Genomic DNA, 23,162 nt, shown 5'->3' on the forward strand with positions numbered 1-23,162 from the left:
AGTGCTTCAGAACATGGGCTCTGGGGCCTTTGCGCAGCTCCCCAACTCTGCCACTTGTATTAGCTGTGTGACTTCGACCAATTACTTAAACTCCGTCTTAGCAGTTTTGCCTTTAGGGTAGAAACCCTGTGCCAGGAAGTGTTTGGGATGTTCAGTGTTCTGTTGCATGTAGTAGCAAAGAAATGGGAAGCAATCAAATATCTTACGAGTGTGATAAATAAATTGTGAAATGCGTCAGATAAAATGAATGGACAAGAAACAGGTATCACCAGGAATATTTTTAAAAGAACAATGTTGAGCAAAGTTTGAGACGGCAGCATACAATGTGTCATTTAGGTAAAGTAAATACGGCAGAATGGTGGGATCTGACAAAATGGAATGATAGGCTCTGGTCCTTGTAAGATTTTTGCAGTTTAATACAGAAACAGTAAGTGAGGCTCATGGAAGAAAGTTGAACTAGGCTTAGGTTTCTCAACCTTTTCAAATGTGAAACTTTTGGTTTCACACCTCCTTTTAACATCATGCTGATAATTGGACTATTAGTATTGTGTGTGATGAAGAGAATAGTGGAAGTAGTAGAAGATATTTTTAATTCACAGATGCTTTTTATTTTATTTTTATTATAAACTGTCATTTTACTCATCACAGTAACATCTTTGCATATTTGAAAAATAGTGAATATGTGACATATTAATGTTTAGTTTACAACAGTTCATATCCTGGGGGTTTTGCACTCATCTTTGCTAATTTGGCTGTTCACTGGAAGCTTGCACCCACAAGTTGGGACCACTGAGCTTGGTTTAAAAAAACAGGTAGGATTCCCCAGGTGAAAGAGATGTCAAGGAGTCCACCATAGGAGAAAAACTATATGGAATAAAGTGATTGGTTCAGAGTGGGGAGGGCGCTGTAGACAGAGTGAAAATTGTGTGCTTTAAACCCTTTGAGATAATTCTGTTAATAAAATTTGATATTTTAAAGATTGAAAATAATTTAAGAGATGGAGGCAATTTTTGAGGACAGGGATTCCAGTCAGCTAATACGAGGTGGATCAAATCCGTCGAGATGATGAAGGGATCCAGGGAGGCTGCTTCCAACCGAGGAGCAGCATTACCAGCAGGTGAAGTGCGAGGGCCTGTGGCAGCTCTTTTGATGTCCTTTTACGTAGCTTCTTAGCTGTTTTCTGTGTTTGTGGCTTTTTTCCACCACAACCCATCATCAGAAGTGTTCTACATCCTGACCTGATATAGACTATGTGCATACATTTTAGTGAGTAGAAACATGCATGCAGATTACATAAGTCAAAGAGACTACCTGTGAGAAGTGCCTTGTTTTCTACTCGATTCTTATTTGTTAAACAAGAAAACTGGTTAGTGAGTCACCCCCAGTTTGAAAAGCGAGTCCGTACAATTAACGGTCCCAGGGCCACTGTGGCATTAACCCGCACAGTTGGGGTAGCCGGGGCAAGAAGGTGCCCACCAGTGTGGTGTGTCCTTCCCAGCGGTCTCCCTCAAGTCTCCAGGTTTTCCTCTTCAGTAAATCATTCTGTAAGTTACGAAATGGAGGCCATATGGCAGGCATGAAACTTGTCATTTTTCTTCCTTTTTACCCCTGGATATCTGTACCACATTCAGTCTGTTTTTCTTCCAGTGCAAAAGGAAAAGATGTTCTTTCTTTTTCTTGGCGAGGCCCCTCGCTCCCCTTACTTTCTTTCTTCTTCCAATGGCTCAGTTCTTTTTCTGGTGTCTCTAGTCTTTCTACCAGCACCTTCCCATCTCCTTGTAAACAAATTAGGGTATTTTTTTTTTTTCCCTTCCTTTTTAAAGCCTTGCATTTGTGCTGTTTCCCCATCTAATTATCCTGTTCTTTAACTGTCAGACTTTTTAAATTGTTCTGCTCATCACGCTTGTCCTTGACCACCCCATTCTCTCTTTCACCCTGTGTGGTCTTCTCCTGCTGCTTTTACCACAATTGTGTTACCACAGTTACCCTGTGTGTTGGGAGCCCATTGGCCTTCCCTAGGTATTCAGAGGTATTTGGTGTTAATGATCTGCCTCTCTGTTTTTTTTTTTTTTATTAAGATTTTTTATTTATTTATTCATGAGAGACAGAGACAGAGAGAGAGAGGCAGAGGGAGAAGTAGGCTCCCAAGGAGCAGGGAGCCCGATGCGGGACTCGATCCCAGGACCCCGGGACCATGACCTGAGCCAAAGGCAGACGCTTAACCATCTGAGCCACCCAGGCGCCCTGCCTCTCTGTTTTTAAGTCCCCGCCCTCCCCCCGCCCAAATCCTTTATGATCAGAAAAAGGCAATAGAAATTAATACTTGCTTGTGGTTAAAAATTCAGTCTATATTGAAATGTACAAAGCAGAAAGGAAAAGATCCCCGTAATCCTGGCTCCAAAGTTAACCACTGCTATGTACTGGGGCTGCATTTGCAAAAGGTTTTCTGTCTGTATAGAAGCATACCCCCATTTTTCCTTCTTAAGGACAGATGGGCTTATTCTATAGATACTTGGTTTTTTAAAAATTTAATATTAGATTGCTCATATCATTTCAGTAGCTATTAGTGATATTTTGCTTGATAGTTTCTTCTGCCACCAAAATGGTAAGTGCTTGTGAAACCAGTGATCTCTAATGTTGTTTTCTATTTTTTAATTTTTTTTTAAAGATTTTATTTATTTATTTGAGAGAGAGAATGAGATAGAGAGCATGAGAGGGGGGAGGGTCAGAGAGAGAGGCAGACTCCCTGCTGAGCAGGGAGCCCGACGTGGGACTCGATCCCGGGACTCCAGGATCATGACCTGAGCCGAAGGCAGTCGCTTAACCAACTGAGCCACCCAGGCGCCCTCTAATGTTGTTTTCTGTTTGATTATTTTACGTAAAACAGTGCCTCACACAAGTAGGTAATCAATGTATATTTGTTCAGTGAATGAAAACCATTTAAGGAGCTGAGAATTACATTTCTCGCTGGCCTGACACAAACATCAGCACGTGACCCTGCTCTGATGGAGTGTATACTGAACAGTAAAAGAATCAGATGTGCAAATAGATGTTGGAATAAAGAAATGAAAGGTCAGTGTGACAGAGGGACACAGCGGAGAGTTAAGATTGGGGAGTCAAGGGAAGTCTCAAGAGGTAACGTTGAAGCTGGGTTCTTTTTTTAAAGATTTTATTTATTTATTCATGAGAGACAGAGAGAGAGAGAGAGGCAGAGGGAGAAGCAGACTTCCTGCGGAGCAGGGAGCCCGATGCGGGACTTGATCCCAGGACTCTGGGATCATGACCTGAGCCGAAGGCAGATGCTCAACCATCTGAGCCACCCAGGTGCCCCCCCCCTTTTTTTTTAAGATCTTATTTATTTATACAAGTGAGCGAGTGAGCATGAGCAGGGGAGGGGCAGCGGGAGAGGGAGAAGCAGACTCCCCGCTGAGCAGGGAGCCCGATGCAGGGCTCAACCCCAGGACCCCGAGATCATGACCTGGTCCAAAGGCAGACGCTTCACCGACTGAGCCACCCAGGCGCCCCAAAGCTGAGTTCTAAAAGATGACAAGGGGAGAAGGGTATTTCAAGCACAGGAAATGACTAGTACTAACGACCTAATGCATGAACTTAGTTATATGCCCCATGAGGCTGACTTGATCTCATTGGTTTTTGTTGTTAACATAGTACAATTCATTGTACTGTTTTGACAGTTCTTCAAGAACAGTTTCTAAGTAAATGGCACTGATCTAAGACTGCACTAATACAGCAGTTACTGGCCATATGTGCTATTAAATTAAATAAAATTAAAAATTCAGGGGCACCTGGGTGGCGCAGTCCATTGAGTGACTGGCTCTTGGTTTAGACTCAGGTCATGATCTCAGGGTCATGAGATCGAGACCCACGTCGGGCTCTGTGCTCAGTGGGGAGTCTGCTTGAGAATGTCTCCCTCCCTCTACCCTGCCCCTCCCCTTGCGTGCTTGCTCTCTCAAATAAATAAATAAATCTTTAAAAAAAAGAATTAAAAACTCAGTTCCTCAGTTGCACCAGCCATATTTCAGGGGCCTAGTGGCTACCATCTTGGACAGTCTGCCTGTAGAACATCTCCAGTGTGCAGAAAGCTGTATTGGACGGCACTGCTTTGGAAAGTCGCTGGAATGTAAACTCCTGGAGAGACTTTATACCTTGTTCACTGCCAGTGTCTGGCATGTAAAGGCTGAAGAAGTATTTGCTAAATGATGAGATGAATGGACGATTGGAAGGTCAGCACATCTTTCCACACAGGGAGCAAACAAATTATGTGTAAGTTCTGAGTGAGAAAGAGCTTATTGTGCTTGCAGAACAGAAAGAAGACGGGCTGGGATGGAGGGAAGGGTGATAGTCGGAGAGCCACATGGAGAGCTGACGGGCAGTTAGCGCCATGGGAAGGGATACAGGTTGTTGGCACAACAGTCACGTGACCTGATACGGATGCCGGTTTAAGGCCGGCCGTTTCTTTCATTTCCTACCTGGCGGGGGTTCCGTAAGGTCGTAGGTGTTGCCAGTCTGTTAAAGTGAGTATGTGAACGATCTCCTTGAGACCCAGGCTGTTAATTCACCTCATTTATGGTGTGAGCACTAGCACCCTTGCTTTGTGTTTGTTTTAATAATTGTCAATATGCAGGAATTTACAGGCAAGAACATGTTTTTGTTTTTCTTCCAGTGAAGGTGGTGTTTTTAAGGCTCATCTCACTTTCCCAAAAGATTATCCCCTCCGGCCTCCTAAAATGAAATTCATTACAGAAATCTGGCACCCAAATGGTAAGTTTATCTAGTTTTACTTTTACATTTGCTGATATGATGCCTGTCACTGAGGTTTTCAGGGCCCATAAGAAAGATGTAGTTCTCAGTGAAGTTACTTTGGGATTTTTGTACTAAGTTCACTGTGTTCATTATGCGCTTGGCCTTGTATTAGCTTGTTTAGAACAGCAGGAATAGACATCATATAAAAAATATTTATTTACTTAGATTTCATCTCTTTTGAGACTCCTGATGTTCCAAACTAGAGGCAAGGCTATTGGGTGATACTTGCCATGAATGCAGCTCTTACAGTTGAGATAATTTCCAAGGTATTAGGTGACTCATTGTCTACTACAGAGAGTATAGGAGTAATTAAATCTGGTTTTAAAAATAGGTATTTCTCATCTTCACTCTTAGACCGTGGGCAGCTCTTAACTTTTTACCTATATTAGCTGTTAAAAAGGGAGTGTCCTGCCTGCCTCATAAGGTGACTGACAGGGACACATTAGATGCTGGACTTTGTGTTTGAAGCTTTGGAAAGCATCCAGTCCTGCTGTGCCTGAAATGTGGCGACGCTGAATTTTTTTTACCCAAAGATGTGCTACCATTTAAAATCCACTTTGAGTCAAAGGTTAGGCCAGATAAACTGTGTTTATACACAGTCTCCCTGAACTTTTGGCCTTGTTCTTTGTGATAGAGCTTGCAAGCATTTCTTTCCGAAGTATTTTGACTGTCAGTATTTTGTAATCAGAGTTGTCGTTTTTTGATTCCTGCGCTGTTCTGCATCCTGCTTCTCATAGTCAACTTTGCATTGCCAGGGAGAGAGGCTCCTGTATCAGTCTGAGCAAAAGTCTGTGAGAGAGGAGTGGGTGAGTGAGTGAGTGAGTGAATGAATGAATGAAGGCTTTATTACGAGGGTGTGGAGAATATATTAGAGCCCAGTGGCTTGAGAAATGGACGGGTCTCGAGAGAGTGGAACTGGCCCCATACTTGTACTTGTGCTCCCTTGTATCAGTGCCGAGGGAGAGAAATACCTCTTTTTTTAAAAGATTTTTATTTATTTATTTATTTATTTGAGAGAGAGAATGAGATAGAGCATGAGAGGGGGGAGGGTCAGAGGGAGAAGCAGACTCCCCGCCGAGCACGGAGCCCGATGCGGGACTCGATCCCGGGAGTCCGGGATCATGACCCGAGCAGAAGGCAGTCGCTCAACCGACTGAGCCACCCAGGCGCCCGGAGAGAAATATCTCTTAACAGTCTGTTTGTGGTAGAATGCATGAACGATAGTCCTCCATGGAGCACGGATGCCTGAATCTACCACATCCGCCTCTTCTTGCTTTGCTCTTTGTTTCCTCTCTTCCTAGGCTTTGGCAGTTTCTCTTACCCGTCACTTGAGTTATTTGAATTGCACCTATTTCTTTCCTTTTTTTTTTTTTTTTTAAAGATTTTATTTATTATTTATTTGAGAGAGAGAATGAGAGAGAGTATATGAGAGGGGGGAGGGTCAGAGGGAGAAGCAGACTCCCCGCCGAGCAGGGAGCCCGATGCGGGACTCGAACCCGGGACTCAAGGATCATGACCTGAGCCGAAGGCAGTCGCTTAACCAACTGAGCCACCCAGGCGCCCGAATTGCACCTATTTCAAAAGAAGATGTAACAGAGCTTCTGAGTGTTGGCGTCACCACACGTTAGCTGTGTGATTGTAGGTGGAGCCTCTCTGGGCCTCAGTTTCTCTGTGAGAGCACGTATGTGGGCAACACGTGGGACTTCTCTTCTTTGGGGAGGAAGGAGAAAAGTGGCCTAGGTGGTTTAAGAGGACAGCTGATGAAATGAGGATTTGTTTGAAGGTTGAATCATTTTTCAGGCCATGAGGGGAGAGGCATCAGTGAAATAATGAAGACTTGACTGGAGAGAGGAGGTGCTTTGTGAAGGAAGGGAACCTGAGGAGGTGGTGGGGTGGGGATGGCAGACACACGGAGAGTGGGACTCAGGAGGCGTGCGAAGACATGGGACGAACGGAAAACCCAGCCGGGAGTGTCTGCAAGGCACTGGAGGTGAAGATGATTCGTCAGTCACGGTCCTTTCCTGTGAGGGTGTCCAGGCCTGCGAGGGGGGAGAACGGACACGCAGACGTCACGGTGACGTTGAGAGGACCAGTGTCGCTGCCACATGGTGTTGGGTAGTGGAAGACAGGGTCAGGGAGTACCTTCTAGAGAATGTGATTCTTACACAGAATTTTGACTGTGTGAACGCCTGGCTTAAACTTTGTTCCTTAGGCTGTGGTTTCTCATTAAATTCTGGTACTTTAAAGCTGTGTGGTAGCTTCACGTTGACTGTGTCTCCTTCTGGAAAGATTACACCCATGGAGGAAAGATTGGAAGGGAAAGCCAGGAGAAGGTTGTTCAGTTTTGTCAGTGCTGCGGATAAGAGACCGTGGAAGCTTGAACGGAGAGTCATAGCAGGAAGGGAAATTGAGTTACTCTAATTTTGGACTAGCAGATGTGGATGGTGGTGATGAGATAAGAATTTAGAATTGACGGAACATCCACAAAACAATTGCAGAATCAAAACCACAGCAAAACACCACTTTACACGGGCCAGGGTGGCGGTCATCAAAAAGGCAGATGATAACGAGTGTTGGCGAGGACACACAAATTAGAGCCCTCCTGTACTCCTGGTGAGATTGTAAAGCGGTGCAGCCACTGTGGGGAACGAGTCTAGCGGTTCCGTTCCGAGATAGAAAAGCAAGAACGTTGAAAACACGTCCACAGAACACTTGTCCTTGAATGTTCCTATCAGCAGTGTTCATAATGGCCAAACAGTAGAAGCAGCTCCAGTGTCCATCATTTGATGAGGAGAAAACCCGCTCTTAACATAAACACATTATGGAGGGCAGCCCCGGCGCACGTCACCGACAGGATGAGCCTTGAAAACATGACACTTGGGGAGCGAAGCCAGTGACAGAAGCCCACACCGTGTAGGACTCCGTTTAGGTTGGACTGTCAGAATCGGCAAGCCTAGGGATAGAAGGTCAGCTTCGTGCTTGCCTCAGGCTCGGGGGAGGGTTGTGGGGAATGGGGAGTGATTGCTAATGCGTGTGTGGTTTCTTTCTGGGGTGACGCGTGTATTCTGAAATTGATTGTGGTGACAGCTTACAACCCTGTAAACATGCGAGAAGCCGTTAATGGTGCCCTTCCGTCTCAGTAAAGCTGTTAGAGATGCTGTTCTGAGGTGAAAATTCGCTTGTGTGGCTTAGATGCATTCCATTTTGGATTTGTTTTTCTTGAGGTGTACTTGCCATTTCCACTTAGATAGAGGCGAGTGTAGGGCCTTGGTACTGATCCGCATCAAGGTGAGCGGGAGCGTGTACGAAATCACTGTGTGCTGCACCTCACCTTCCACCATGTTCTCTGTCAGTTACAGCTCCGCAAAACTGGGGGGACAGAGGGGATGGGGAACATTGTGGTGGGAAGAATGAGTTAATTTCCCCGCAGAAAAGATGGCTAATGCCAGAGAGTGGGGTAACATCATGTAATGTCACAAGTCAGACTGAGGAAGACTGGAAGGTGAGAGATCGGCTCAAGAGCCAGTGAAGAAGTGTGTCACAGAGGCCGAGGGAGCTGTCCTCAACAGTGTCCCTCATTGTGACCCAGAAAGGGGGACTTTAAAAGCACCCAGGAGAAGGTTGTTCAGACCATTCTGTGAGCAGTCGTGGCATCCTGATAGGGAGCAGAAGCCAGTTTCCAGTGAGGAGAGAGAGAGAGAACCCACTTTGTGGGCATGTGGAGAGGGTGGGGAGGGGGGTCAGTTGGGCTTCTGTCACTTGAGACACACAGCTTCCAGGGAGGGGGTAACTGGGAGGGTACATGTGGTTTGGGTAGTCAAGGCCGAGGCTGGTGGCTAGCTGTGTATGGGGGAGTGGATTTAGAAAAGGGGATTAAAACTCCAAATGGATGGGGCGCCTGGGTGGCTCAGTTGGTTAAGCGACTGCCTTCGGCTCGGGTCATGATCCTGGAGTCCCGGGATCGAGTCCCGCATCGGGCTCCCTGCTTGGCAGGGAGTCTGCTTCTCCCTCTGACCCTCCCCCCTCTCATGCTCTCTCTCTCATTCTCTCTCTCAAATAAATAAATAAAATCTTTAATAAAAAAAAAAAAAACTCCAAATGGAGTAAACAGTTTCAAGTGGCTTTAAAAAATAGTATTAGTTATTTGCTGGGTGTTGGGGGCAAGAATTTTCTAGTTTCACACATAACCCATCCTGAAAGACTAAACAGAGTGAAGGTGCAACTGAATGCAGAATAAGGTTTGTAAATGAACCTCATGTCAGTGAGGGCAGCAGCGAAGATCACTGTTGGGCCGTGAAAGTGAGAGGAAAAATTTACGTGGGGAAAACTAAGGAAGTAATTTGGCAAGAAAAAACTAGACATTTGAGTGTATAAATGAGTAAAGAGTAAGAATGGACATTGCACCAGAGGAAATACGTGTATTTTCTATACCTGGAGGAATTTCACCCCCAAAAGCATTTAGGAAAAACCAGATTATTTTTCACCTTTTTAATTTAAAGATTTATTTATTTATTTTAGTGAGAGAGGGAGAGAATCTCTAGCAGAGTCCCCACTGTGCACGGAGCCCAACACAGGGCTCGATCTCACAACCCTGAGATCATAACCTGAGCTGAAACCAAGAGTCGGATGCTTAACCCACTGAGCCACCCAGGTGTCCCACCTGTATTTCACATTATAAACTGTAATTTGGTAATAGGTCTGAAGCCTAAAAACCTTTCATTTAAGAAAATTATGTTTAAAATGAAAGGACTTGAGGTTAAAAATTTAAAGATGCTGGATTATAACAGTAATTTCCAAAAAAGGAAAATGGATCTTAAATTGATTCTCTCTGATAGAGTTTTATAGAAACATTTAATGCCATGTTTTCAAAGAAAATGACTTGGAAAAAATCCTTTTAATGTAATGCGTGAGGAAATTATCTAAAGAAGATGGTAAAAGCATTTTGTGTTGAACTTTGCAGTGTGCTTACAGTTTGTTGTTACTTTTCTTGCCTCTAGATCTAGTTACTGCACCCAGCAGATTTTACCAGGAGGTGTGGGGGCCTGGGACATGAGTGTGCTTGTACACCCATGTGCACAGCACGCATTCGGGAAGGGTTTGCTGGAGAGCAGCAGTATGTGTAGACTCCGGCGCGGCTTCCCCAGAGTTTTTAACAACAGGGGAGGTGCCCAAGTCAGGAGACGAAAAGTAACCTTGAGAATTACACCAGTCACAAATCTGGGGGCGCCTGGGTGGCTCAGTCATTTAAGCGTCTGCTTTCAGCTGAGGTCATGATCCCAGAGTCCTGGGATGGAGCTCCACGGGGAGCCTGCTTCTCCCTCTGCTGCTCCCCCTGCTTGTGCTCTCTCACTGTCTCTCTGTCTCAAATAAATAAATAAAATCTTTAAAAAAATCTGTTAGACTTAGGAAGTTAGGAATGAAGTAGACATTGCCATTGATATTTTTTTTTTTTTGATAGGATTTGGACATTTGGTTGAAAGACTTTTTACACCGAAAATTCTTTTTTTTTTTTTTTTAAGATTATTTATTTATTTATTTGACAGAGAGAGACACAGCGAGAGAGGGAACACAAGCAGGGGGAATGGGAGAGGGAGAAGCAGGCTTCCCGCTGAACGGGGAGCCCGGTGCGGGGCTCGATCCCAGGACCCTGGGATCATGACCTGAGCCGAAGGCAGACGCTTAACGACTGAGTCACCCAGGTGCCCCTACACCGAAAATTCTTATATTTTTCTGTCTTTTCTAACATTTTCCAAATAAGTATATTTTACTATTATTATTTTGTATTTTGCAGTGGAGAAAAAAACTTCACCATAAAAGATTAGTGATGATTTTGGTAGTTTCACCAATAAGGAGTATTTGTGTGATGTAAATGAGCTGGTGGGTTCGAAGTTCACCTTTGTTTTGATCAACAACTAATTTGTGACTTGGATTTTAAATCCTGGTTTTATAGAAAAGATGCCTCATGACTGTCATTTAACGTTGATGAATTTTCACGGGCAATATGACATGCTCCTTTTGTAAATTTGGGTGCACTCCCTTTCCTGAAAATGTAATTTTGCCTTTATGTGATTTAAAAAGTGCATTAAGAGGTTACTTCTTATTTTTTTCTTAGGAGAGCCTCTGGATGTTTGACTGTCACCAATTTAGATCAGCAAGTTAGTGAGGAATCTAGGAAATCATTACATAGAGCTATACTCAGTTCTGGTATTTGGATCGTATACTTTATATACAAACAAAGAGCAGATTCATTGTGTTTACTGCGTGTAAAATGCTAGACACCATCTAAGTGCCAGGTATCTTGAAGTTCTGCACAAATGGGGGAGAGTCTCTTGGCTCTGACAGATGGGTCCTGTTTGGTAAAATCTGTGGTCTTCCTAAAAAGTGAACAGGTTCCATTTTTGGAAATCATCTTCTGTATATATTCAGTCTTTGATAAAGGACCGTGGGAGCCAGGGCCACATCCATAATAGGCACTTTATGTTTAACCATGTTATTTTAAATACTTTAAACAGGACTCTTACTCTCTAATTTTGCAGTTGATAAAAATGGTGATGTATGCATTTCCATTCTTCATGAGCCTGGGGAAGATAAATATGGTTATGAAAAGCCAGAGGAACGCTGGCTCCCTATTCACACTGTGGAAACCATCATGATTAGTGTCATTTCAATGCTGGCGGACCCTAACGGAGACTCACCTGCTAACGTTGATGCTGCGGTAAGGCCTCATGTGCAAATCTCCCCTCCCCTTCAGTCACACTTGATTAGAACGACAGCATGTGTGTGCGTGTGTGTGTGTGTCTACAGATCAATTTGTATACATTTATGTTTCTCCTGAATCTGTACAAAAATGAGTTACAGACATAACTAAGCTTTACTCCTAAATACTTGAACCTGCCTCTTTTAAGAATAAGGACCCCGTCTTTCATAGCTATAAACACGCTTCACCTAGATTCACCAGTTGTGGAGATTTTACATTTCCCCCCTAAACTATTTGAGAAGTCTTTATCGATGCCCTGACTCTCCACGTGTAAACACTTCAGTGGCCTCTCCTGAGAACAAGAGCACCCTTTCTCATACCCACAGTACAAGTCTGTCATTGATTCAGTACTGTTCCATGCATACTAAGCCCATACTCAGATTTCTCCAGTATTGTTCCTCATACCTGCTTTTTTTTTTTTTTTTTTAAATCCAGAATCTGGGAACCCACATTTTATTTTGTATTCATGTTTTATTAGTCTCCTTTACTCTGGATAGTAGTCTAGTGTTCCTCAGCCTTCTCTTCTCCTTTGAAAAGCCTTTCATTGTAATTCTTATTCTTAGAACTTTTGTTAGTTATATATCAAAGCCAGGAGATTAAATTCACTTTTCTATTTGGGTAACTTTTATATAGGTAACTAATACAAAAACTTGGGTGATAGTATATAGTCTATGTAGAAAAACACTACTTTGATAAACCTTTTTCAAATGTATGCCTTTGCATTTTTATATTTAGTGATCAAATTGAAGTAAAAAATTGACAGAAAACCATCCTAGCTTTTTATTTAGTCGAGTGTCAGTCCGAGAACTCTTAAGAGGCGGGAGGGGAGAAGAAATCCTGTGGAATCATTTTGAGGGAGAACTAATTCTTGTTTATTTTGATTCATGCTCAACTATAACTCTCTCTAATAAGATCAGAACTGACAAATTGTATCTTAATCTTCATAAAGGTTAAAATTAAGGATAAATTAAGAGCAAGTACCTGAAAGTATCAATATGCAGAAGTTATTAACTCTTCGGAGCAGCTGAGTCCTGGCACCACAAGGACTCCTGAGAAAGGGCAGCCCTTGCCTGATGCTGCTTGAAGCTGAACTATGCAGATGGGACTCAGATCTGCTCACCACGGGCCGTGCATCGTCATTCTGATTACTGCTCGAAATCCACTGCTGCTCTTGCTGATTTAACCAGTTGTCTCCTATTTAAGCCACAGGTTGCACATAGTTGCATTTACCTTTCACATCTGCTCTTCCCTCTCGCATTGTACACCTTGCCATGTTTTCATAGGTGTTCTGTTTGTTTGCTTTTTTGACCTCTCAGTCAGTGATAGCTATTCCAGGAGACCCCCATTTTTCTTGGACATCCCTCTCCTGGACCCCTCCATCCTTGGGCTCCGGATTAGGTTGGCTCAGACTGCTGCATGTCTATCTTCCTTGGACTTCCCCTTCCTGCTCTTCTGGATGGGATTATCTGTTTCCTGGATCCTCTTTCTTTTTTCTTGGTTGACTTCTTCCTGTTGTTGCACCTCATCTGAGAGTCATGTTTCAGGAAGGCTATGTAGGAATTAAGACCTGGGTCCTTACCTGTCTCGGAGGGTTTTTATCCTACCCTCATACTTAAGTGACAGTTTGTAGAATTCTGGGGGAGGAAGGCAGATTTCTACAGAATTTATCTTTTCGCATTTATTGTTGCCGATGAGGAAGTTGATGCATGGCTGACTCTTCTGTGTTTGTGGGTGACCTTTTCTTTCTTCCTCTGTTTTCCCTGTTCCCTTCAGGTTCTTTTCTGATTCTTGGTCTTCGAAATTTCACGTTGTTGTGTAGAGTTTAAGATTTTTCACTTCTGTACAGTACTCCCCCTTCTTCATCAGTGGTGTGTTACCAAGTCCCCCAGCAGATGCCTGAAACCGGGGATCAGTACCAAACCCTATGTGCATCAGGTTTTTTCCTGTATGTACATACACATGATAAAGTCCAGCTTACGGGCTCAGTGAGAGAATTACAGCGATAACTAATAATAAAATAGAGCAGTTATAACAGTACACTGCAGTAAAAGTCGTGTGCTGTGGGGCTCTCAGTACCTCAGAGTCCTGTGCTCGCCGTCCTTGTGAGGGGATCATGTGCCCGCACGACAAGATGAAGCGGGGCGAGTGACTCTGAGCCTCCTGTTGACCTTCTGGTGTTATGTCAGAAGGGGGACCGTCTGCTCCTGGACAGACCAGGGTCGGCCGTGGGCAACTGAGCCCACAGAGAGCGTAGCCGCGGCTGGGGGTAGTGGGGGGACTCCTCTGGTTGGCGTGTACTTGCAGGACTTCAGCTCTGGGAAGTTTCCCTCATGTATAGTATTCTTTCCTTCTTGTTTTTTATTAATTTTTTATTTGAGTGTATATCCCTTCCTTATTTGGATTTGTAGCTGCTGCCCAGATTGATTCTTGTGCTCTGGTTCATCTAAACTCGTGCTGATTCTGAGTTCCTATTGAATTCTCATTTTGGCGGTGTTACTCTTAATTTTAAGTAGCTTGTTCTTTTCTGCATTAATTTCCTTTTTCATAAAATCTTGTCACTGTTTGATGAAGTTAATAGTTCTTCCACCTTGTGCGAGTTCTAATTAAATTTTTCAAAGCTAAATTCTGGTCATTCTCTGAGGCCAATGTTTTCTTTTGTGTTTCTTTTGTATTTTGAAGTCTGTGCCAGAACCCTGTAGGCTTTCTACACAGCTGTGCATGCATGACTCCAGATAGGACATGCAGGTCTAGGAAAGCACGTGCACACACATAGCGGTCAGCTCCACTCCAGTGTGCGGGCAGTGAGCCAGACCCTGAGCTCCAGACTGGAGAGGCGGTTCCGTCCTCGGCCCCACGCTAGTGGCCCTACATCGAGAGAGCTCTTCATATAAGTGTCTCTCAGTGTACCGAAACGGTCATCACTCTTTCAGGGAAGTGTTAGACTTTTGGATATAGGTGGGAGGAAAATGCCAAACTGCTGGGCTGTATCTCTGTTTTCATTCCTGCATCTTAGTGACTCTGTCTAAACTGTGCCTTCTGTTCGGTCGGCCCTGTCCCTCCCTTGCTCTGGTTCCAGGGAGACTTCTCTCCTCTGCTCCATGTTTCATTTCTCTGCCATCTGCTTTTGGTTTTCCAGAAGAAATTTCGCCTTTGTGTCGGCTGTAGTTTCTGGAGCCTCCAGAGGGAGCCGGCAGTCCTTCCCGTGGCCTGAATAGCTTACCTGTAAGGCCTTTTCCAGTAATATGAAACTGTCCTTTTTTTTGTTTTTTTTTTTTTAAGATTTTATTTACTTATTTGATAGAGACACAGCGAGAGAGGGAACACAAGCAGGGGGAGTGGGAGAGGGAGAAGCAGGCTTCCCGAGGGGCAGGGAGCCCGATGTGGGGCTCGATCCCAGGACCCTGAGACACTGAGACACTAAAGACCATGAGACCATGACCCGAGCCTAAGGCAGACACTTAATCAACAGAGCCACCCAGGCACCCTATCCTCACATCTTTTAATATCTTTGGTTGATGATTACATCTTAAACTTTTAGGGTAGATATGATTATATAAATGCTTCCAAAGTGTTTGACAGCCAAAGCCTCTCTGAGCTCCAGACCTTCCTTTCTTGTCTTCAGGAACCCAAAATGATGATCTCCCTTGTCCCAAGTCGGCACCTCCTCCAGCGTTTCCCACCCCTTTCTTTCTTTCTTTTTTTTTAAGATTTTATTTATTTATTTGACACAGAGAGACACAGCGAGAGAGGGAACACAACCAGGGGGAGTGGGAGAGGGAGAAGCAGGCCTTCCGCCGAGCAGGGAGCCCAATGCGGGGCTCGATCCCAGGACGCTGAGATCATGACCTGAGCCAAAGGCAGACAAAGACTGAGCCACCAGGACCCTGGGATCACGACCTGAGCCGAAGGCAGACGCTTAACGGCTGAGCCACCCATGCGCCCCTATGGACTTCTTTCTTTAAGAGAATTGTGCCCGTACAGGTTAAGGGATTTCTGCTCTTGTGTCCCAGCAGAGTGCCTGGCAAAAGTACTTTTTGACTACTTTTCTGACTTAACAACTTCTCAGCATTTTAAAAGTGTGCATGTTGCCAAAGCGTTACATTCAAAATTAAAACTAGTATTTGAGACTGTAAGAAGAGCTTGGATAAAGTCACTTCATGTTACTTTTGTATCTACAGAAAGAATGGAGGGAAGACAGAAATGGAGAATTCAAAAGGAAAGTTGCCCGCTGTGTAAGAAAAAGCCAAGAGACTGCTTTTGAGTGACATTTGTTCAACAGCTGTAACTTCATTATTTCAGGGTGAGTTCATTTTAAAATCCTCCTCTTTTGCCTTGTGATAAATGGCATATACATTTTTGGAAGTTGTGTGATTTGGATTTTTGAAGTGCCTGATTTTACTAGCTTCATTTCTTTAGTGGGAGTGTCCAGAGGTCTCTTGTTTTCTCAGCAGAAACCGTGTGACCCACGTGCATTCTGCGCCACTAGACTCCGCGTCTTGCACTAGATATCTGTCTCACTGGCCAGTGTGGGGTTGTGATCTCTGTCTTCTCACTGATGGTACTTGCTTCAGTGCGGCTTATAGTAAAGGGTGACACGAAGTTTCACTTCCTAAGTTGTTTTTGTAAAGGAAGATCATATTTTGTAATAAACTGGCAAGACCATTAAACATCTATCTTCCATGTCTTCTTTCTTAATTTCTTTTTTTTTTAAGATTTTATTTACTTGAGAGACAGGCAGAGAGAGAGAGAGAGAGAGCACAGAGGGAGAGGGAGAAGTGGGTTCCCGGCTGAGCAAGGAAGGAGCCTGTTGCGGGGCTCGATCCCAGGACCCTGAGATCATGACCTGAGCCAAAGGCAGATGCTTCACCGACTGAGCCACCCAGGAACCCCTACCTTCCATGTTTTCATTGGTCTTTATCTCCCTGTTCATAACTAATAGGGCCAATAGGAAAAATTTCCCTTGTATTGTATACCATCTGTCCGAAGGTTTTTATTACGTCCAGTAGGGAGTCAAGGATAGAAGGGGACATGGTGTGGGCCACTGACCAAATGTGTGACATTTTAGTTATTTGGTTTCTTTCTTTCTTTCTTCTTAAATGTTGGGGTGATAAAATTATTTAGGACATGGAGCATGTAAAGGATCACAGGTCATGGTGCATCCTGTTCCTGCCACCTGTTTTACCCTGTGTTCCCCTCTTCTGCCCCAGCCTCTTCTCATACGCTCAGTTCTGTGTTTACCACGGTTCTTCCTTCATCATTTCATCAGTTTGTAATATCCTAAATAGCGTGCTGTAGGACGCTGCACTGTGTGTGCATGGACTACAGTGTATGCATTCCTTTGTGACTTGGTATTGCTCAGTGTTATATTCTTGAAACTGGTTTGTGTTGTGTCTGGTTGTATCCATCTGTTGTCACTGTCATGCGGGACCTCATTAGATGAGTCACTGTCCTGCTCTTGATTCTGACTGCAGTTATCCTCTGATGTGGGGAGAGGTTTCTCATCTGTGTGTTTTGCTTTGTGTTTGCTGACAGAGTGAGTGTGGCTGTCTCATTTCTTGCTGCATGTTCGCAGGGAGAGCCCCTCCGGGTGTGTTCGTGGGGTTGGAATTGTTGAGTGAAGGGTCTGTGCACATCACTTGGACTGGGTAATGCCAAGTTGTCTCCAGAATTCTGCATCTGTTTATACTCCTTTTCACAAGGAAACGGATTCCATTTACTCCGGATCCTCCCCTGCATTTGATACCACCAGACCTCTGTGAAGTTTCCATCTGGAAGGGTGTGGAGTGAGCCCTTGCTCTGACGTGTGTGGCCGGCCCAGCTGACTATCATTTCATGTGTTTGGCCCTTTCCCTGGGAAATTCCTGTTCTTGGGCTGTTTTTCTGTTAGCTTCTGGATTTGTATCCTGGTCAGTTCCCTTTCTTTGTGGAATCTCTGGATGAACAGAGATTCTTCTTTCTTTTTTTTTTTTTTTGAGAGAGAGAGGGCATGTGCACTTGAGCCAGGGGAGGGGCAGAGGCAGAGGGAGAGGGAGAGAGAGTCTCAAGCATGCTCTGTGCTGAGCACGGAGCCCGATACAGGGCTCAACCTCATGACCCTGAGATCACGACCTGAGCAGACGTCAAGAATCACACGCTCAATTGACTGTGCCACCCAGACGCCCCGATGAACAGAGATTCTTAATTTTAATGCAGTCAGATTAGACCTCTCCTGTACGGAGTTACGTTTTGTGTTCTAGCTTTTTCTCTGCCACCTGAAAGCTCCTGTTACATCTTGTCTTGTGAAAGTTTTATGGTTTTGCCTTTGGTATATGTGTTGAAGCCCTGAAATTGATTGGTGTGCAGTGTGAGGCTCTGCCCGCGCCCCAGGCTACAACCATTGGCTGCTTCGATTGTTGGCAGGTTCTTTCACCACCGATGCTCAGGGTCGGTTATACTAGGAAGTTACATTTCCAGGTATGTGTCGATCTGTTTCTGACCTTAATGTGTTTTATTAGTTGGCCTATCTTATCCCTAAACTAGCATCACATTGTTTTCATTTTTATTTACTATTTTTATGATGAACTGTATCAAATGCAAAGGTGCAAATCAGAAGTAAGACTGAGTCTACCCACCACTTGCCCTGTTTCCATGTTTGATGTCCCTGGTTTCTGATCTCCTCATAGTAACCAGAAATGCCGGCTGTCAACCTTACTTCTCTCTCTTACGACCAAGGATAGCAACAACCTGCGGTCTTCAGATTATTTCTGTTTTCCACCAGCCTGTTGTGTCTAAGCTGCTTATGTTTGGTTAATAATCCTGTCCTTATTTCCCTCCCTCACCCTTCCTCCCATCTACTCCGTGGTCCTTGCTTCCTACTGTTGTTCATAGACCACGTCTCAGTCTGCTGGGACTGTGTGCTTTCCTGCCTGTACTTCATCCGGATGCTTGTCCTGGATGCCCCCGCTGTGCCCGGCCGGCGTCCACTCTGCTCTTCGCATGGGTTCTTGCGTGGATGTGACCATGTCCTAGGGATCTCTTACCCACACGGCCTCAAAGTCAGAGAGTTGGGACAACGACAGAGAATTGCAGATACTGAAGCCAAGGGTACACGTGATTTCATGTCATAAGTAGTACTTCATAAATTTAAGAAATAACCAAGAATTTTATTATATTTACCTTGACAGTATATTGCAAATTAGTTAAATAAATAAAATACTAATGAGGGACCACAAATTTTGTAAGGGATTATATATTCTCTCCTTTGCTAGTGGGATTAGAGTTAGTTTATATTGGAACATAACATACACGTGTGTTTAAAGTATACTTCCCAAGAGTAAAGTGCACTCATCAAAAAGATAGAGGCAGAAAATAATGTTGATTCAAAATACCTCATTGTATGGAATAGGTTAGTTGAAAATATGATCTGTGAATGATGACACTGAACTGAGAACGTCCAGTTAAAGAGTAAGGAAGCAATAATTGGAAAGTCAGTAACAGAACATCCTTCTCACGTGCTGCTTGTCCGCCAGCTACATGGTGATGGCTTGCGCTGCTGCAGGGCACGTGGCAGCTGGAGTCCTTGATAGAGCGGAATTTTAAATAAAATTAATACACCAATTTTGTGAATGATTCATTGTAGTTACTGTTTAAGCTCAGGCTTTTGTGTAAAAAATGATCGTCCTTGAAGTGTGTGTGTCTTTCGTTGATAAGAACTGAATAAAGGAATTAGTATTTTGTTGTCAGTTGGGAGCTCATCAGGAGGATCCTTTCGCTCACCTGTGGGCAGAGATGACATTTCCTGGGAAACACTGATTAATGCATATTAATGCAGACTTGTTAGACCAGCATGCAAGTGCCCAGTCCCACCTGTTGTGTGTTAAAAATTATTAGTCATTTCCCCCTTTGTTCCTGTAGCTCTTCTCTCTCTGGGCTGCATCTCCCCATCACTTGGGAAGTGTTTGAGTGCCGGCCGGGAGGGAGCTAGTTTCCACGCCCGGGCTCTGGAACGCGTCTCCTCCTTCCTCTGCCACGTGCTGGGACAAGGCCCATCTCCTCTCCTGAAGCAGTTGCTCTTCAAACAGATGCTCCTCCCCCCCTCCCCCCCCCCAAGCCTGACAGTCTCAGAGCCCTTAACTTGCAGTCACTGATGAGTGCTTTCTTACTCTTCTTGTTACCTGCAGTACGTTGCCATGATAAGCACCCGAGCCCAGTCATCTCTCTGGATTAACTAAGAGTGGAATCATTTGAAAATTGGACGTTAAAAAATTCACATCAAAATCCATGACTTAACTCATGTCTTCTAAAAGCAGGTCTGTGTTGTACTCATCCACCGATGCACAGAGCTTGGTACGCTGCTGTTGGATTGAGGTGCCTTTGTGATCTTCACATGCCCTTGTCCTTACATAATTGTCACGCATGAGGCTAGGCCACAGAAACCCCGGTTCCTTGCCGCAGGTATAGCCAGGCTGGCCTGTCACTCAGACTCTTCGTAAAGGCTGGTTTTCTTGATGGCTCGTCGACGTGCTGTTTCTGTGTGTCCTCAGTAGCTTTAGTCATGCCATAGGATGTAGATGTGAAATAAAACTCCTGAGGTTCAACAAAAATAGATTTAAAATTGTTTAAAAAAAATCTCCATCCAAATCCATGACTTGTGTTTTCTAAAAATGGAAGTATTACTATTCAAGAACTTGATCCAGACTTTATTTAGTTCACTTTTTAAAAAACTGTGGTAAAAAAACATGAGGGTTTGCCCTCTTCCCAGTTCTTACGTGCACGTTGCAGTATGGCCTTTATGCACACTGGTGTACAACAGACCCCTCGAACGTCTTCCTCCTGCCTGACCGGAGCACTCTGCCCTCCCCCAGGCCCTGAGTCTAGGAGTTTGTCTCCTTATTTCACTTTTTCTTGGTATTTATACCTCATCCTCCGTAAAGACCTTAACAGCCTTATCTGTCTTCTCATTCAGGTGTGGGGTGGGAGGAAGAGAGGACACAGCGGGGGAGAAGCGAATCCTTGCATCCCACAGATCAGCAGCAGGACCACATTCTGGGCCCCCAGACGGGAAGACTCTATCTTATTATTCTGCGTTAAGGCTAGAGAGATTATTTTAGTTCTCCACTGCTGTGTTACAAATTGTCTAAAATCCTGTGGCTTAAAACAACATTTTTTAAAAAAGATTTTATTTATTTATTTGAGAGAAAGCGAAAAGCACAAGTGGGGCGGGGGCTGCATATTCTCTCCACTGCTTAGTCGAGACCATGTGTGGTGTAAGTGATGATCCCAAGCAGACTGCATCCTTGGTGGGTTTCATGCTCGGGTCACTGAAGGCTTAGCCCCCGCGTCTTCACGCAGGCTTCTGAACATCAAGGCTCCTGCCATGTTAAGCCTTTCTGACCTCCTGAAACACTCCACCGTATCCGCTGCAGGGCTGTTGAACTGCAACCCCCTGATACCAGCAACCTGCCCGACCTTGTTAGCTGTCTCCAGTAAGTCCCAGAAGAGAAGATTAAGTATGAAAAACACAGCTATTTTAGAACAAAATAAAGGAGAATATCAAGGTAGAGAAGGACTTGTTAGGCACAGAAGACACCTGGAGAAGGGAAAAATCAATAAATTGGACTGTGTCAAAACTGAAAACTTAAATATTATGACAAGACAATAAACTTAAAAAGCAGCAGCAGACTGGGAAAAGATTGTCTATCTGGTGTTCAGAATTTGTATCTAGAATGTCCACCAGCTTGTGTAAATCGGTGGGAAAACAAGCAGTACAAAGGAAAATGATCTGTCTAGGTAATGTGAAAAATGACTGCATTTGTAATCAGAAATACGAAGGTATAGGAAGATAGCATCACATTGACTGGATTGTCAAAAATCAAAATGTTTGAGAAACCCAGATGTTGGTGAGGATTTGGGGAAACGGTGTCCTTGAAGTACGGGATGAGTGGAGGCGCGTCCGCGTTGGAGAGCAGGTTGGCGATACGGGGTCTGAACCGCGCACCCGCCACGAGGTCGGGCTGTGGCTGGAGACAGGCTGGCTCGTGTGCGCTTGCAGGGCGTGTGTAGTTTCTAAAAGGCCCCGCAGCAGGATTGGTCAGTTACGATTGATACAGTGGAATATTACCCAGCAACTAATGCGTGTGTAGTGTAGACTTAGTTATATGTAACCAGGTGGTTAAATCTCAAACAACAGTCTTGAGTAGGAAAAGCAATTTGCAAAAAAGAAAAAACAGCATAGAGTAGGGTACTGTTCATCTGAGTTAAAAAGTGCAACCTACTCGCTGTGTGGTGAAGAGCTTTTTTAAAAGCAGGGACTTGAAGAAATACATAAAATTCATAAAATTTGCAGTGGTCCTTCACTTTGGGAGGAAAAGGGCACTGGGAAACAGGGCTTTGCCCTTTCCCCTTAACTGTCTGCTTTGGAGCACATTGGGCTCATCTTCTTTCCTCCCTGCAGGAGGGTAGACTGATCGGGATAGTGGGGACCGCCTGTTGGCCACGTCCACAGCTTAATGGAGTTTTGACTCTTAATCTGTTTGATTTGACACTGTTGGTCATCCTTCTGGAAGCGTCTTCCGGTCTCACCCATGCGAGCTAGGGCTCTGCCTCTGTCACTGCTCCCTGCCTGCCTCTTCATCGCTGCCCCTCTTCTGTCCTCACTCCTGTCCCCAGCTGCAGGGACAAAGCAGGCATGACGACACTCTGGAAACAGAAGCTTCTCCGTGTGAGGAAAAGGTCTGTTCCCGAGGTGACCACTGACACACAGTAGCTGCATCTTCAGAAATCGGACTCCTCCCAGCACTCACGTACACACACGTGATGTACGTGTCTGTGTAGATAGTAACACGGGCGGAGACCTAGAGTACTTTTTAAAATTTTGACATGGACTTTGCTAGTTCAGTAGGATTTATGTGTATTGATGTGATGATGCAGGTCTGCTGCTTAACAGTTGCAGATCATTAAGGATGAAGGTTTGTATTTGAAGTGGGAGCTGACACCAAGAACAGGTGACCCTGAGCACATGGCAGTTCTTGTTAATGATTCTGGTTCATTTCCTGCCATGTGCACAGGTGGTGGGGTCTCAGGAGAGCAGGCCATATGTGGCATGCGGCTGATGCGGAATGGCCCTGCCGAGACTGGGGTCCCCAGAGTAGAGGCAGAGGTTCACTTAGAAGGGCCAGGGACAGCCGCTTACGCGGTCGGCACATTTCAGGGCAGAAGGAAGCAGCAGACCCGTGGGCTGGTGGGTCACAGGAGGGGAGCCAGACTGTGAGGTGCTTCGGGCCTCAGAGAAGAAGTGGCTGTGGACGGTCCCGGTTCCCCCGGCACGGAAGAGGAGCGGGCTGCTGGTGGGGAGCTGCTGCCTCGAGGGGCGCCGGGGGCGTCTGTGTGGAAGGTACGGGAAGCTCCCCCACACGCAGGGACTGCTCTCGGTGAAGAACGGTTGACATTACTGGAAACACTTATTCCTGAGTGAGGAATTACTTTTGTTATTATCCTTAACATCAAAAGTGGTTTTTATTTGGAAGCATGCTTGCCTGATATGTATTTTTTTAGACTTTAAAAAAAATTGAGTTGTGTAGCCACATAGGAAATTGATTTGATTCTA

General features: G+C 44.7%; 1 protein-coding gene across 2 annotated transcripts in view; it reads left to right on the forward strand.

The window, feature by feature from the left end:
* The window catches only part of UBE2G1 (ubiquitin conjugating enzyme E2 G1), a 103,459-nt gene that overhangs the window by 74,989 nt on the left and 5,308 nt on the right, over window positions 1-23,162 (forward strand). The window contains exons 3-6 of one of the 2 annotated variants that reach the window (XR_014140676.1): window positions 4,682-4,779; window positions 11,358-11,536; window positions 15,757-15,878; window positions 19,738-19,866. Coding sequence is in view for 1 of the 2 variants with exons in the window: in XM_081805931.1 (XP_081662057.1) it covers window positions 4,682-4,779; window positions 11,358-11,536; window positions 15,757-15,843 (364 nt within the window). In the remaining variant the exon portion in view is untranslated. The remainder of the gene's footprint in view (window positions 1-4,681; window positions 4,780-11,357; window positions 11,537-15,756; window positions 15,879-19,737; window positions 19,867-23,162) is intronic. The other variant, XM_081805931.1, reaches the window with a different exon arrangement.

This window comes from Leptonychotes weddellii, chromosome 15 (genome assembly GCF_054177405.1).
Source record: "Leptonychotes weddellii isolate Sample4059 chromosome 15, ASM5417740v2, whole genome shotgun sequence".
In the NCBI taxonomy this organism is placed as follows: Eukaryota; Metazoa; Chordata; class Mammalia; order Carnivora; family Phocidae; genus Leptonychotes; species Leptonychotes weddellii.